We start from the raw sequence: 17,308 nt of genomic DNA, 5'->3' as shown, positions 1-17,308 counted from the left end.
TGCTGGGGATTGAACTGGGGGCCTTCACACTGTGTGACATCCTTGACCTTTTTTTATTTTGAGACAAGATCTCACTAAACTGGGCTTGAACTTGCCTTCTTTCTTCCTAATCCTCCCAAAGGGCTGGGATAGTACAGGTATGCACTACATCACCTGGCTCTAAATTAATCTCTCTAATTACCTAGAAAGTGTAGTGAAAGAGGATATCCTTACTAAAACATTGTAACCTACAATACTTTAAACGGTTTATATGGGACATAAGAAAAAAGAGTATCTGAACAAAGTAAAAGGTTAACAGTAGACTCAGATATAATCTAGACTATGATAGAGATGACACACCAAATAACTGTAGGAAAACATGGATTTTTTTTTTTTTTTTTTTTATCTTTTCCGTTTTTACCAGTACCGGAGATTGAACTCACGACTGCCTGCTTGCAAGGCAGGCACTTATGCCGCTGAGTTAAATCCCCAGCCCCTGAAAACATGGATTTTTAAGTGATAGTTGGAGACTGGATAACTATTTGAAAAAATAAAATTATATTTATGTCCCATCTTACTTTTGTAAGTTCCCAGATTAAATTAAAGATTTCAATGAATATGAAGTGTGAAGCATTAAAGATAGCAAAAGAAACGAAGGGGAAGAGGGTTTTGTTTTGTTTTGTTTAATACCGGGGATCCAATTCACAACTGCACATTTGCAAGGCAGATGTTTATGCCATTGAGCTAAATCCCCAGCCCAGAAGAAGTGTTTGTGTTCTTGCAAATAAAATCCAGAGCCCATGTAAGAAAAGATTGATAAATTCAACTACAGAAAAGTTGAAAATCTCTACATGGCCAAAACTGGAGGAAGCAAGTGACAACCTTGAGAAAATATTTGCAATATATATAACAGATGCAGATCAGTTTTCTTTCACATATAAAGAGCTCCTAGAAACAATTAGAAGAAAATCATGCCTAACAGAAAACAGCAAGAAAGAACAGAAAGAAATTATCAGCAGTCATGAAATGGAAATATGCCCAATCTTAGTCTAGTGCTCATGTTTCCAAACCCCCAGCCTTAGACCAGTAGTAATACAACCCACAAGATCATACTTTTTTTTTTTTTTTTTCCTGCTCTGGTACCAGAAACTATACCCAGAATTTTTTCAGTGAGCTATACCCCCAAGGCCTTTCCTTTTTGTTTTTTGGTGTTTTTTTTTTTTTCGTTTTTATCGGTACCAGGGATCGAACTCACTACTGCCTGCTTGCAAGGCAGGCGCTTATACCGCTGAGCTAAATCCCCAGCCCAGGCCTTTTCATTTTGAGATAGATTCCTACTAAGTCACTTACATTGCCCAGGCTGAACTCAGATCTTGCCTCATTCTCCTAGAGCGTCGGGAATGCAGAAGTCACTACCAGACCTGGAAAGGCCATAAACTTTTAACATTATTATGTTTTATTTTGTTTTGTTTTTTTAGTGATATTTTTCTTGATTCAGTTTTACAGTGCTCAAGCACAGACTGCATAGGTGACAATGAAACACTAGGTAGGGGGAGCATAGTGCAGTGTTAACGCCGCTGCCTGTGCCCCCTATGTAGCCAGTTGAATAGGAAGCCACATTTATCAACATTACATGCTCTTGTGTGACTTGGAACATAAAATGTAATGATTACTTATAATACTATTCTAGCCTACCTACATGTGTGTCTTTGAAAATGCATTCATTGCTATTAAGCAGACATACAAGGTTTTTTTACTTAATTATCAAACTTGAGCTTACTGTGTTACTTTGTAAAATAATTTATTAAGTGAAAATATAAAAAAAGAGGTTTTTTTACTTGTATATGTTAACTGTATTGTATATTTTATATGCAGTCTAAGACAATTCCTTTTCACTCAGTGCTGCCCAGGCAGGTTAGATACCTGTACAGTTCAACATATGAGTATGTGTGTATATACACACATACCCATACATACATTCATACATATAATACAAAACAAACTATCTAGATGCTCTTTCTTTTGGCCCTGAATCAAGGCCGGCAGCTTCCTGACATTGTTGGTTTCAAGCAGGAGCCAAAAGAGATGTCTTTCTATGGTCTGTTGGCCACTTCAGAACTTGGCCAGTGAAATGGTAAATTCATTAGAAAGAAACAGCTTGAAGCAACCCCTCCTCCAACTGGTGAGTGGCTGTGAGCATGGCAGGCTGCGGCAGCCCAGGATAGGAGTCACCAACATTTACTGAGACTTCTGCCATGCTGGGGCCTGGAGTGCCAGAAAACTAAGCAACCCCTCCCCACTGGGTGAGCAGCTGTGAGCATGGCAGGATGTGGCAGCCCAGCCACTGGTGTTTACTGGGACCTGCGGCGCCAGGAAACCAAGCAAACACACCCACCCACCACCCGTGAGCAGCTGTGAGCATGGCAGGCTGCAGTGGCCCAGGACAGGAGCCACAGGCTCCTGTTTACTGCGTTTACTGCGTTTACTGCGACCCATGCCATACTGGGACCTGGATCGCTGGGAAGCTAAGCAACCCCTCCCCCCATCCCACCCCCATGAGTGGCTGTGAGTGTGGCAGGATGCGGTGGCCCAGGACAGGACCCACTGGTTACTGGGACCCATGCCATGCTGGGACCTGGAGCACCAAAAAACCAAGCAGTCCCTTCCCCTTCTGGTGAGCAGCTGTGAGCATGGCAGGGTGCAGCAGCCCAGGATGGGAGCCACCAGCATTTACTGAGACCTGAGCCTTGCCAGGACCTGGAGCACCAAGAAACCAAGCAACCCCTCCCCCCCGGTGAGTGGCTGTGACCATGGCAGGCTACAGCAGCCCAGGACAGGAGTCACTGGCATTTCCTGGGACTCATGCCATGCTGGGACCTAGATCGAGGGGAAAACAAGCAACCTTTCCCCCTCTGCCTGTTTTGTTTTGTTGAACTTCAGTATACATGAAAGTAGAGATAGCTATTGAGAACGAGAGACTTTATGGACAGCCATTAGTGACTTCCCAGTTGTCTGATTTTGAAGACCTAAAACGCCTTCCTCATTCTTTATTACTATGTTGTTTTGTATGAATTCTCTGTATGCGAAGACATGGACAAATATTTGGAAGAAAACAAGAGACAATATGATAGACAGTAAAGATCTCAGGTCATCTAGCTTTGAAATTTATATCTCTTACATTGCTTTCCTATGTCCTATTTTGTTGTGTTTAATTTTACCCCCTTTAAAATAAAAAAAAAAAAATACATGCTCTTTCCTTTCTTTCTTTTTTTTTTAAAGATGACCTGTCAAATTGTCTAGGGTCCAGACATTTGTTACTAGTTGACAGATAAGAGCATAGGGAAGTTGTATTTAGCCACTCTGCACTTAATCTTAATTAGTCAACCTCTTTGGAAGGTAATTTGGTTTTTGTTGTTTTTGTTTTTTGGTATGACCTCAAGCTTGCCAGGCAAGTGCTTGAGCCACTGAGCTAAATCTCCAGCCCAAGGAACGTAATTTAAAATACTTGTAAAAATAAAATCGTATATACATATCCTTGGACCCAGCATTTATACTTCTAGAAATTTAGGCTTCAAATGTATTTATCATGTACTAGTTGTTACATGTGTTGAATTATTTATTTCAGCAATGTTTAGCTTCAGTAAAAGAGTAGAAATTTGGAAATAACCTAAACATCATCAGGAATAACTAGTTGAATAATGCAAACAATAATGCCCAAAATATATTTTTCAACAAAGTTTAGATTGAAGTCAGTATAAGTGGGCTGAGGATATAGCTCAGTGGCACAGTATCTGCCTGGCAAGTGCAAGATCCTAAGTTCAATTCTTAGTACCCAAAATCAGTCAATCAATCAATCAATCAGTGTAAGTGATATGCTACCATTTGTAGGAGTCTTGATTGTGGTAAAATGTACATAACATAAAATTAACTGTTTTCAAGTATACAGTTCACTAGCATTAAGCCCCTTGCCACTGACTATTTCTAGCACTTTTGTATCATTCCAAATAGAAACTCTGTGTCCATTAAATAATAACTCTCTACTTCTCTCTTCTTTATTCTACTGTCCACATAAATTTACGTATCCTGTATATAATCCTGTATCCAACATATAAATGGAATCATTTGATACTTTTTCTTTTATATATGGTCTGTTTTACTTAGCATAGTGTTTTCAAGTTTTATCTATGTTGTAGCATGTCTCAAAATTTTATTCCCTTCTAAATCTGAGTAATATTCCATAATGTACATATACAACATTTCCTTTACCAGTTCATCTATTTAGATGGCTATTTGGGCAATTACTACATTTTAGCTATTGTAAGCAACACTATTAGGACTATTGGTTTACAGGTACATTTGAACCTTTGCTTTCAATTCTTTCAGATATATACCTAGAAGTAGAATTGCTGAATCATACAGTAACTTTGTGTTTCACTTGTACAGGTGGAATACCTGGAGATTGATACCCTGGCCTCTTACTGAGTTACATCCCCAGTCCTTTTTATTTTAATTTTGATGAAGTCTAGTGTATCTTTCTTTTTTGTGTGTGGTGCTCTATTAGAGTCAGTGTCTTTTTTTTTTTTTTTTTTTTTTTTTACCGGTACCAGGGATCAAACTCACGACCATGGGCTTGCAAGGCAGGCGCTTATGCTGCTGAGCTAAATCCCCAGCCCCAGGGTCAGTGTCTTTAAGAAACTGTTACCTAATTAAAATCACAAAGATTTATACCTGGATTTTCGTCTACTAATTGAATAGTTGTCATATTTAGATCTTTGATCCATTCTGGTTTGGGGGTTTTGTTTTTGTTTTTAATATGCTATGAGGTGAAAAATCCAACTTCATTCTTTAGCATGTGGAAATTTATTTGTTCTACTACCATCTGTTGAAGAAATGATTCCTTCCTTCATTGAATTATTTTGGTACCCTTGTTGAAAATCAGTTGTGGAGTTGGTTGTGGAGGTGCACACCTATAATTCCAAAACAGTGGGAGGCTGAGGCAGGAGAATTCCAAGTTTGAGACCAGCCTGGGAAACTTAGTGAGGTCCTGTCTCAAAATGTTAAAAAAAGAAAAAGAGAAACCAGTTGTACAGGGACTGAGGATATAGCTTAGTGATAGAGTTCATGCATAGTGAACACAGGCCCTGGATTCAGTCTGAGAAAAAAATCAGTTGCCTCCCCACAAGAAAATGCACTCATATATGGATCTTTGCCTAAACTTTCAATTCTTTCTCATACTGATCTGCAAAATCTATCCTCATATATCCTGTATATATCTTTATTTTTGAATTATGTGTTAATTAAAAAATATGACCACAATTTATTCCTTTAATTTCTCTCCAACTTGCTCTTTCAGGAAAGTGTGCTGTGTTATCCTTCAAAGACTTCCTCTCCTGCAGGCCAACTGAAATACCAGAAAATGACATTATGCTTTGTGAGAGCCGCTACAATGAGAGTGACAAGCAGATGAAGAAATTCAAGGGACTGAAAAGGTTTTCCCTCTCAGCTAAAGTGGTAGATGATGAAATTTACTACTTCAGGTAAGGCTTGGAAACTTAAGAACACTTAAGCCAACAGCAAAATAGCACAGTCCAGTGTTTTGAATTCTTTTATTAGATCCTAAACTGGAGAAGTTTACATTTCAAAAATAAAAACTATTTCAGTTAAAAAATAAAGGAAAATCATCATAATCTGCTAGGAACTGGTAGCTCCTCTCATAGTGCTCTTGGTTCAGACCAGTGATAATGAACCTCTTAGAGCTTTCAGTGATACAAACAGCCTGCCATGACATGCATGCCATAAGTTCACCACCACTGGCTTAGACTCTGATAATACTGGCTTCTTGTTCATGTCCTGTCTGTCAAGAGATTCTTTGATCCCACAGGCTGAAAAGTCTTTTTGCCTTACACAAGCAACTAGGATCTGACTTTGTTCTTTTTTTTTTTTTTTTTGTCTTTTTCTTTTTTATCAGTACCGGGGATTGAACGCACGACTGCCTGCTTGCAAGGCAGGCGCTTATGCCGCTGAGCTAAATCCCCAGCCCTAGGATCTGACTTTGGATCCAGTGCTGCAAAGAATCCTGTTAATGTTCAGCAGAATTCTTTAAAATCAAACTTCTCTAAATAAAAGTAATTTCATTTTTTTTTATTAGTACATGATTATAGTACAAATGTAGTACCTCATGGGGAATTAGATATATACATAACACATCTTAATTCTCTTTTTTATGCTGTTTCTTTCCCTCCTTTATCCATCTGTTTCACTTCTCTTTTGCAAAAGATCTATCTCCCCATTTCCTGCTTTTATTTTGTTCTCTTTATATTTTGGCTTTCTCATATATAATAAAAACCATTTAATCTTATTTGATTTATTTCACTTAACATTATTGTGTAAAGATACATCCGTTTTCCTACAAGTGACACAAGTTAATCTTTCTTTATGGCAGAGTAGTGCTTCATTGTGTATAAATACTGCATTTGCTATATCCATTCATCTGTTGATGGACATACAGGCTGCTTCCAAGATTTAGCTATTATGAATTGTGCTGCTGTAAATACAGGTATGCATGTATCACTGTAATATGTTTTCAGCTTTTTTGGGAAGCTACCTAGAAGGGAAATAGCTGGATGGAATGGAATTTCTATTTTTAGGTTTTTGAGGAATCTCCACACTGACTTCCATAGTGGTTATACTAGTTTATGTTCCCATTAAATATACAATGGTTCTTTTCTCCCCAACGCCTCAGCATCATTTGTTACTAATTTCTTGATGATGGCATTCTTTCTGGAGTAAAATGGAATCTCAGTGTTGTTTAAATTTGCATTTCTTTAATGACCAGTGATACGAACATTTTTTCATTATTTATTGACCATTTGTAATTTTTCTGAGGAGTAACTCTTTTCATTTTAATTGCTTATTTTTTTGGGGGGGTTTTGTTGTTGTTGTTTTATTTTGTGTGTGTGACATGGTCTCCCTGTGTAGCCTAGGCTGGATGTGAATTCACAGTGATCCTAGTGTCTCAGCCTGCCAAGTGCCAAGATACAGATGTGCACCATCACGCACTGCTGGAGCTTTGATTTTTTTTTTTAGTTCTTTATATATTTTTGTAGACATTAGTCCTCTGAGGAAAAGATAGCAAAATCTTTTTCCCATTCTATAAGTTTCTGTTTCCTTTGCTGTGCAGAAAGCTTTTGAATTTGATACATCTAATCTCATTTGTTGATTTTGTTGTTTGTTTGCAGTTGAGGTTCTGTTCAAGAAAGTCTTTATTTAGGCCTATGCCTTCCAAGAGTTTCACCTATTTTATATTCTAGCAGATGGTTTCTGTTTTAACATTTAGATCTTTGATCTATTTGGATTTTAGTTTTAATATCTGGTGAGAAAAGGGGGTTAGATTTAGTATTCTACATGTGGATAGCCAATTCTTCCAACACCATTTGAACAGGCTATCATTCCTCCAGCATATGGTTTTGGCCCTTTTTTCATAGAGTAGATAGCTAAATATGACTCAGGTTGTTTCTGTGTCCTTTGTTCTATTCCCTTGATCCACTTCTCTGTTTCTGTGCCAGTACCTTTTTTTTTTTTAAGGTACCAGGGATTGAACTCACTGTGGCACTTGCAGGGCAGGCGCTTATGCCACTAAGCTAAATCCCTAACCCTTAAATTTAATTTTTTTTGGTTTTTTTTTTTTTGGTACTGGGGATCAAACTCACCATCTCACACTTGCCAGGCACACTTATGCTGCTGAGCTAAATCCCCAGCCCCATGTTATGTTTTTTATCTCTGTAGCTTTGTAATACAACTTGGAAGTCCAGGACTGTGATGCCTTCCACTTTGCTCTTATTGCCCAAGATTGCTGTCTTAGTTACTGTCTCACTTCTGAGAAAAATACCTAACACCCACAAGTTAAAGGCTCATTGTTTTTAGAGACTTCAGTCTGTAGTCAGCTGGTTCCAAGATATGGCAGCATGACAGGGCACATGGCAAAGGAGAAACAGTTTATAGTATGGCAGGCAGGAACCTGAGAGGAATCAAGGAAGGAGGAGGAATAGATATCCTTCCAAGCTATACCCACAGTGACCTGCCTCTTCCCACCATGATTTACCTCCTAATATCACACCCAGCTATAAACCCATCAGTGGACTAATTAAGTGTCACACAGTCATGACCAGTATAACATGCTCACAATCCCTTAACTTCCCAGAAGTTTTGTATGAGTCCATGAGGGAACACCTAGATACAAACCATAACATTTTATTCCTAGGCCCCAAAACATTCATGTACATCCTTTTGTGTAAAATGCATTATTACATTTCTAAGAGTCAGCAAAATTCCAGCAGTTTCACCACTGCTGAAAAGTCCAAATCCAAAGACTTCTCTGAAATTTAAGGCAAACTGTTAGCTGCAAGTTCCTAGAAAAATGAAAATTAAATATTTCCAACATACATGGCACAAGATAAATATTCCCATTCCAAAATGAAGTACTAGAGGGCTAGAAAGGAATGGGACCAAAATCAAGCAGGGCAAACATTAAATTTTCTATTTCCAAGTCTAGCACCTGGGACACTGGCAAGATGCAAATTCCAAAGAGCTCAGATAGCCCTATCCTTGTATCACTGCCAGTTCTCTCATGGCCTGTCACCTTGCCTGGCATTGCTCACTCCTCATAGCTTTCCTTAGACATTCTACATTCCTGCTTTTTCCAACATCTTGGGACCTACTCTGCACACTGGCTTCACATAGCTTCATGAATTACCCACTCAGGGACATACTGCCTGGCCTCCCAGGCCTTTTTCTGAAATCTGAATGGTAGCCTTTCTGAGCCCACAACTCTTGAATTTTCCATGTACCTAAAACCAGTATCATATGGATGACAGTAAGGTCTGCCACCAGCTGTAGGAGTAGCTAACCCCTTTTGTGTCTTGCTGATAGTTGCAGAGGCCTCAGAGTGCCTGGATAACTGAGCAAAGTAAACTGAATTCTGAGGAGTCTATCCCCATTTTGACAGGCTGCTGCCATTTTAGTATCCTGGAGCCCTCTTCTCAAAGCAAAATTATTTACCTTTGCAATTTTGAGTCCTGCTGGTCCTTGTTATACCCTCAGGCCATCTTTGCTATGTTCCTATTCCAAAGTACTCCTTTTTTTAATGCTAATTCTTTCAGCAACCAAGTTCCTTTCTGCTCCATCTTTTTTTTTTTTTTCTTTTTTCTTTTTCTTTTTTGAGACCCCGTCTTGCTATATAGCCCAGGCTGGCCTTAAACTCTTAGCCATCCCCTTGCTTGAGCCTCCATAGTGCTGGGATTACAGGCATGTGCCACCATGCCCGGCTGTGCTCCAGCTCTTCTGGGCCCTTTGATTCTAATTCTCAAAGTAGAACTATTTGAAGGTTCCAAACAGTATCCATGCTACCAACTCAACATTAGACTGCCTTGAAATTTCTTCTGCCAGATTAATCAATCTGTCATCCTTAATCTCAGCCTCCTGCTATCTCAAAACATGAGCAAAACACAAATTTGTCATGAAACTATCTTATTTCTCCATCAGAAACACTTTTTCATAGTAGCAAAGTTTTATTAAAGGGTAGGAAAAGAAACAGGCCCTGCAGAGCAAGTTTGGGCCAAAGTTGAAAAAGAAATATACTACAGCATGAGGACCACCGTGAAAGAGCACAGTGGCCTCTCCATCAATTTTGAAGATAATTTTGTAGGATATATCATTCTGGAAAGTTGTTTTCTTACAGGGGTTGGAACACTTTGCTCTAAGCCTTCCAACTTTGAAGGTTTGTGTGGAGAGTCTGCTGTAATTCTAATAGGTGATTCATTGAAATGGTAAGATGTATTCTCAGCTTTTAAGATTCTTTCCTCATGTTAGACTTCTAGAATTTTGACTATGAAGTGTTCTAGAGAGGTTCTTTTCTTATTGTGGCTTTTTGGGGTTCCATATTCCTTAATTATTTGTGTGTTAAATTCCTTTCCCTTATTTGAAAAGTTTTCTGATGTGGTTTCGCTGAACAGGATTTTTATGCTATTTGTTCTATCTTCAAATGTTTCACTAATTCCTATAAATCTTAGTGTCAGGTAGCAGCTATTGAATGCATTTTTTATGTTCTCTTGTTGTCTTTAAGGTGTCTCAGAGTAACTGGTTGCCAACATCAGCCCTGTTTTCTAGTTCTGCTACTCTGTTGTCATACTGGTTGTTTCTGCTGCCCATATTTTAGTAGAAATCTTCTGGACTTGTTTGGTAACATTTTATAGACTCTTAATTCTTTGCTAAATTGGTCATTCCTATTTAGTTCAGCTATATTAGTATCTTCTATAAATTTGTTGATTATTTATTAATTCCATTATTTGTTTAGTTATACCTTCTTTGAACTCTCCAGGCACCTTATCGATCTATTTTTTTTCATCTCTCTTACAATTTCAAGTAATTCAGTTGTTAGCAGACATGGTGGCACATGCCTATAATCCCAGCAGTCAGAAAGCTGAGGCAGGAGGCTAGCTTGGGCTATATAGTGAGTTCGAGGTCTTCCTGGACTACATAGCACAACCCTGTGTGAAGAAGAAAAATTTAGATGTGTGACTTTTGACTTCTTCTCTTTTAATGCCTTCTGAATCAGCTTTGGGAAAATTTGGGAGTTTGGGGGCATTTTGTTGCCTTGTAGTCTCTTTTGTGTGTGTGTGTGTGTGTGTGTGTGTGTGTGTGTACACTCATGCACATACAAACTGCATTTTCCAGATTGATTACAGTGGAGAGACTTTGTTGCTACAATGGAAACTGCTTTAGTTGGTGTGCCACTGAGCTAAATCCCTAGCCTAACTGTTGCTATTAAGTGGTTTTCTCTGTACACCAGTATCTGGATTGCTTTTTGAGTTACTTTTCTCATTGCTGAGACAAAATACCTGACACCCAAAGTTAAAGGAGGAAAGGTTTATTTCAACTCACACTTTGTAGAGGTATCAGTCCATAATCAGGTGGCTCCAAGGCAGGGTGGCATGGCAGAGGAGAAACAGTCCACAGGAAAACAGGGCAGGCAGAAAGTGATAGGCAACGAGCCTTCTTTCTGTACTACCTCTATCCTCTATCCGTACTACCCACCCTTCTCCTCACATTCTTAATCCTACCATTGCACCATGAATCAATCCTGTCTCACATTCTTGATCCCAGCAGCACACATCCTAGCACACACCACCTCCAATAAGCCCCACCCATGAGGCTTTGGGGGGATATCTAGATATAATCCATAACAGTTGATATCTGCTTTTCAGTGATGCTCTGTAGGTTTGGCTAATTATAGACATTTGCCTCTGTCCCAAGATTTAGCCACCTCTGCTAATTTGGGAGAGGATTGTTACAGGTAGTTCCTTTAGAAATGGCTCACCAGTTAACAGTTCCCAGTCCTTCTTGCCTTAGACAAAGAATTGGACAAGACAAGCCAAAAAATGATACTAAAAGTTTGATTTGGAAACAGAGGAGTGGAGGGATAAGGGAAGATCTAGCTCTACAGAGCAAATTTGGGCTAAACAAAGAGAGGAAAGGGTAAAAGGAATTTAAAAATACATCCTACATCTAGGAGATGCAGAATAGGCTACTCTGAAGAGTCATAATACCGGGCTTCTCAGGGTGTCTTGTCTCTTTATACTGTCCACATTTTATGCCCAAAAGAAAAAGTTCCATATACTGGGTCCTGAGAATTATTTGATGCTGTCCTAGGATCTTGTAATTGACTGGTCCCACTTATTTCCCCAGCCAGTTTTGCTACCCTACTTGTTATATCAGATGGATACTGTGTAATTGACTCAGCATGCAGTTCTTTGGGAGTGGGAACGCAGTTTAGTATTGTTTGACTCAAGGCAATCTAGATATTGGCATACAAAGAAGACCTCTTAATAGCAACAACTAGGCTAGGGATTTAGCTCAGTGATGTAGCACTTGCCTGGCAAGCATGAGGTCCTAAGTTTACCACCCTGACAATAGCAGCACCACAATCAGTACTAGGAGTATCAAAAGCAAGCTGGATATTGATATACCATAAAAACATCTACAGTTGTATCAGTACTAAGACAAACCAATTATTTAAATTAACAACAGAAAAAAACCTCAAAAGTAATAACAGAGTTAACTTAAGATTAATAAATGTTAATGGTTTTTCAGTAAAGACAGAGGAGGTAGGGAATGAGAGAATGAACAAAATTTGAGTAATTACATAATGGATGGTGATAATCTAACAAACGGGCATGTGAACAAAGGAGGCAGAGAACACTCACAAGTTTTTTTGGAAGCAGCAAGGCATGTGGGTTAATACCTGAGTGCAGGCAGACAGCAAAAGGATACAGGGAACAAACAAAAGTGGGCCCCTTTAATAAGGCTCAAGAGAAGGCAGGGTACATTAGCAGGCACAGGAAGATTTTAATAAACATTTATGGTCAGAGTTCTCTGCCAGTGTTGCATCTCAATGACAAAGTCCTTGAAGTGAAGTGTGATGTAAACTTTTGGGTGTCTCTAGATGTCCCCATATGTTCCAGGACCTGTAAAATTTCTTGTCCTAACTCACGATTCTTGTCTCCTAGCTTATCTCCTCTACTACTTTCAGCAGTGGAGGATGACAGCTGTGGTGCTGAGCTCCTGCTGAGAACAGCACTGGTGCCTTGGGGGCTAGGAGGGATAAAAGAGAAAAGTGAGATAAAAAGTCTTTTAATTTTTTTTTTTTTTTTGTCTTTTTCCTTTTTATTAGTACCAGGGATCGAACTCAGGACTGCCTGCTTGCAAGGCAGGCGCTTATGCCGCTGAGCTAAATCCCCAGCCCCAAGAAGTCTTTTTAAAAGAATAAAAGGAAATTAACACAATTAGGTAAAAATAACAGAAAAGGGCCCCAGATTTAGCTCAGCAGAGTAAGAGCCTGCCTGGCAGGTGCGAGGTTTGTAAATTCAATCCCTGGTACCAAAAAAATAAATTAAAAAGTAACCAAAAATAAAGAAAACCCAAACATCAAAAAAAACCTGTGGGAAAAAAAAATGAGTCCAAAAATAATTTCTCTGTATTTTTGAATAAGTGGTTTCTTTCCAGGATGTATAGGCTTAAAATTCAGCAAATCACAGTTTTTTGCACCAAGTTTTATGGTTTTTTGAGGTGGTTAGCCTGTTGCAGAAGCCCCTGCCCTTATACCCTACATTGTGGCAGTCATCCAAGCCAAGGCATGTCCTGGATAAGTGAATGTGGATATAATCAGTGCAGATGGGGTTCAGGCAGACTACTTCACTTAGTGCTAGCACTTTCAGACCCCACCACCTCTGAAAGCCAACATACCAAGTCTACCACCACACAGGGCAGGGTCCCATGCCATTCTCAGTCTGAGCTTAAGTATTTATTTATTTATGGTACTGGGACTCGAACTCAGGACCTTGTACTTGCCAGGCATGGGGCTGTGCCACTGAGCTGCATCCCGCACCCTGAGCTTAAACTTTTTAGGGAGTCGTATGTCTAGGATCCACCATGATTGTCTCTTGTGGCTGTCTCATCCAGTTGCTGTAATAGGATAATTCTGGAAACCTTAAACAAGTCATTTTGCACTTGTTCTGTGGTTCAGTCTTAAACAGTTAACCCCAAGGCTTTTTACTCTCAAATATGGTAGGTACTGCACTGGATTGCTTCTCCAGCCTACCACGTGGAAGGAGTCACTTTTGGAATACAACCCACATTGTTTCAGCAATTTACAATAACCACCGGCTTTTCTTTTGGTTAGCGCTGCTGGCTTAGTTGTTGTTTCTCCCTTTCGCTGCCTAACTCCACCCCCTTCAGTCATATCCTTTCTCACCATATGTTGGCTTTGTCCACAGTCAAGTTGGTCAGTTGGTCTGTTCTGCTGCTGCCTAATGCTGAAGGGAAACAAAATGCAGAGTGGAGAAGGAACTTCATTTAAATTCCCTTACTCTCCTTAGAATGTACACTGCAGATTGCAGGAAGTGATTTCTAGATATAAAAGGCAGAAAAGCACTGCTTTTTGACCAGTCCTGGAGAGGTGTTACTGAGCATTTTTGTAATATCATTTCTTTCAGAAAGCCAATCATTCCTCAAAAGGAGCCTTCGCCTTTGCTGGAAAAGAAGATCCAATTGCTAGAAGCTAAATTTGCTGAATTAGAAGGTGGAGATGATGATGTTGAAGAGATGGGAGAAGAAGATAGTGAGGTCATTGAACCTCCTTCTCTACCTCAGCTTCAGACTCCCCTAGCCAGTGAGCTGGACCTCATGCCCTATACACCCCCACAGGTGAAGGTGACATGTTCCTGTTACTTGTTGTGCTCTCAGCTTTGGTATGCAGATGTGTCCCCCACCCATGAGTGAATTTTTGCCCAGAATTCTGCAGGAAAAAGGGATGTTTTTCATGTCAGTGCCTTTAACTTATTACTTACTTGTTTTGAATTATATAATTTATAGTTATCATTAAGCTATAATGATTTATAGCTTAACTTTTTTTGATTGTCATAGAGACTTTGCTTAATTTCAAGTTTGTTAAAATTCTTTCCTCACTTTCCCTTGAAGAAAAGCAACAAGGAGTACCATCACCCTTTTTATTACTCTGGCTTTCATTGCCTATATCATTTTAATTTCTTCTTCCTTAGGACCTTGTTCTTTGGTTGAGGTGATACCTACTGGCAGTTTTTTTCTCATTTAGAATTTTCTCAAGACTTTTATTATGAGGTCACTATTACCGATTGCCATTATGAATTCTGTGGTACTTACTTTCTCTGGTAAGAGGCCAGAAAAAGGTGTGTTTTGACTGAGAAATGGCCAGCTGCAAATGGAATGTGTTTATAAAACAGTTACTATTGAATCTTATGCTCCTGACTTTCAGAAACTCAGCAGCTAACCAAATAAAACATTCTGATGCACTATAAGACCTTTCTGTGTTACAGTCTACCCCAAAATCTGCTAAAGGCAGTGCAAAGAAGGAAGGCTCTAAAAGGAAAATCAACATGAGTGGCTACATCCTGTTCAGCAGTGAGATGAGAGCTGTGATTAAAGCCCAGCACCCAGACTACTCTTTTGGGGAGCTCAGCCGACTGGTGGGGACAGAATGGAGAAACCTTGAGACAGCCAAGAAGGCAGAATATGAAGGTAAATAAAGGCTAAGCACAACTTTCTCAGCTTTCTAAGCAAGAGAGGTTTTTAAGGGATGCATGTGCATAGATAGGGTTTATTCTTCTCAGTCTTGCTGTGTGCACACGAACTTCATGTTGGGAACTGTTCCAGATGGTAATCAACTGCAGTTGAGGTGACAGCCTTGTTCTGACTGAACAGAGAGCTGCCCTAATGCTTGGCCTCAGATCCTGACCTTGTGTGTCCTCTCCACCACACATACCCCCACCCCGCGCCCAAATTCCTCAAACAAAAGCGATTGAAAACTGTGATTTTCCTTTTTCTTTGACCCTGTAAGTACACATGTGTTGAGATAGGGAATGATCGCACAATGTTCTAAAATATAATTTTCATTAGAATTCATTTGAAAGGGGCCTTTTAAAATTGTTAATCTTCTATTATGGCTCTTACAGAGCCCTCTGTTTAACTGTAGTCTAAGGTTAACTGAAGTGCCTGGTTCTCTAGGCCAGTCCTGACGGTGCTATATTTGTATTTGTAGCTACTGTTAAGACACTTAAGGCTCTCTTTGATAAAGCTCAACTGCCTTTTACCCTATAATTAAATCACTTCAGGCCATGAGCTGTTATTCAAGGATTTGGTTGTTCTTAACCATTGAGGAACAAATACTTGGGAATTTCTGAGGTTTTTTTGTTTTTGTTGCTGCTGTTATTCTTGCTAATAGCAGGCATGGCTTTAATACAAAAATGAGTAGTAAACATTAGATTAGGAAGGACTTTTGCTCTTTGAGCTATATTTTTTCCTTGGAAATTTTACATATTGATTCATTTTCCCAATTTAGAGCCATCTTTTTTTACAGTGGTCAGTCATTAATCTTGGCTAGGTCCAAATCCATTATTTTCCAGCAAACACAATTATTAAGAATGCCGTAGGGGCTGGGGATTTAGCTCAGCGGCATAAGCACCTGCTTTGCAAGCAGGCAGTCGTGAGTTCGATCCCTGGTACCGTTAAAAACGAAAAAGACAAAAAAAAAAAAAGAATGCCCTTCTTTATTAGTTTATACAGTCTCCAAAAACACCCATTATTTTTTTAAAGTTTCATTTGTTATAAATGATTATTATAAAATAATCTGACAGGCTTTCCTGAGGCTCTTCTGCCAGGTAATCAACCACAAATCACTTTGTCACAAAGTCAGTTTAAGAAGAATTCTGCATTCTTGTCTTTAAAACCCTCAGTGCATACATTAGAGACTTAAAAAAAACTAAAAAAAACTTACAGGGCATATTTTCATGTTAAAGTCTTTAAGACCTACAATAAGTAACCTGTTTCTTATTATCTGACGTTTTCTGAAATTCAACCATGTATTTCTGTAATATATGCTAATATCCTATAGAACTATATTATAGAACATTCTTTCAGAAATCCTTATCAGTTCCCTGAGAACCTAGAATTTTGGGGGAATTTTGATATTTCTCATCTTTATGCAAATTAAGATGAAATATAGCACTCAGTTGCAAGCTAACAGGGTTAACCACTTAACAGTTTACACCAGCATCACCCAGGCAGTTTGCAGAACATTCTTTACATTCTTTGACCTACTATCCAGAGCACTTTTGCTCAAGCAGGTATCATTTCAACTGCTGATTTCTTATATTGAATAAATTTGATAAAATTGTCATTTTTGTATTTCTAGTTACAATATCGTATAAAAATTAATGAAAAAATACAATTTTTGGTCATCCTGTATTTAAATAATTGGACTGGTAAGTGATTAAAGCCTTTTCTGAGGCAAAGCCAGTACTGAACAGCTAGTTATTTAGGGTGTGAACAGGAGAGAGAAATCTAGAGATAATAATACAAGGCAGAAATGCTGGAGCAGGGAGGGAGAGATGGTGGCTTACAAGAAGTTTTCCCAACAGGGAATCTGAACTTCAGGAGGAATCTAGTGAGGGTGAATTGTCAAATATTTGGCTGAGACTCAACTCTGAACATTTGGTGGGGTTGTCCATTAAATTCAAAACCCAAAGTTAGGAGTTTGGCTCACTTAATTTTAATACTTCTGCTTTCTAGGACAGCCCAACTGGGCTCCCAGAGAGAGCCAACAGCACAGGCCGGAGCTTTTATGTTGGGGTTTTTTTTTTTTTTTTCTTCCATTTCTCCCTTTCTCTTTCTCTCTCTTTCTCTCTCTCTCTCTCTCTCTCTCTCTCTCTCTCTCTCTCTCTCTCTCTCATTTTACTGTTTG

At 39.0% G+C, this 17,308-nt stretch overlaps 1 protein-coding gene and 1 non-coding gene across 38 annotated transcripts in view; both read left to right on the top strand.

Annotated features, from left to right (window-relative positions):
- Window positions 1–17,308, top strand: part of Pbrm1 (polybromo 1) — a 132,674-nt gene that overhangs the window by 103,005 nt on the left and 12,361 nt on the right. For all 37 annotated transcript variants that reach the window (XM_063257221.1, XM_013143857.3, XM_063257234.1 and 34 more), the window contains 3 exons: window positions 5,333–5,516; window positions 14,028–14,238; window positions 14,886–15,087. In XM_063257221.1, the coding sequence (XP_063113291.1) occupies window positions 5,333–5,516; window positions 14,028–14,238; window positions 14,886–15,087 (597 nt within the window). The remainder of the gene's footprint in view (window positions 1–5,332; window positions 5,517–14,027; window positions 14,239–14,885; window positions 15,088–17,308) is intronic.
- On the top strand, window positions 2,002–2,138 carry LOC111754657 (small nucleolar RNA SNORA2/SNORA34 family). The gene has a single exon (XR_002789339.1). It is a non-coding gene; the product is annotated as a small nucleolar RNA SNORA2/SNORA34 family (small nucleolar RNA).

Source organism: Cavia porcellus, unplaced genomic scaffold (assembly GCF_034190915.1).
Source record: "Cavia porcellus strain 051 isolate PalLab524CR breed Dunkin Hartley unplaced genomic scaffold, mCavPor4.1 scaffold_10, whole genome shotgun sequence".
Classification (NCBI taxonomy): Eukaryota; Metazoa; Chordata; class Mammalia; order Rodentia; family Caviidae; genus Cavia; species Cavia porcellus.
Note: the sequence above shows the minus strand (reverse complement) of the source record. Positions and strands in the feature narration are given on the sequence as shown.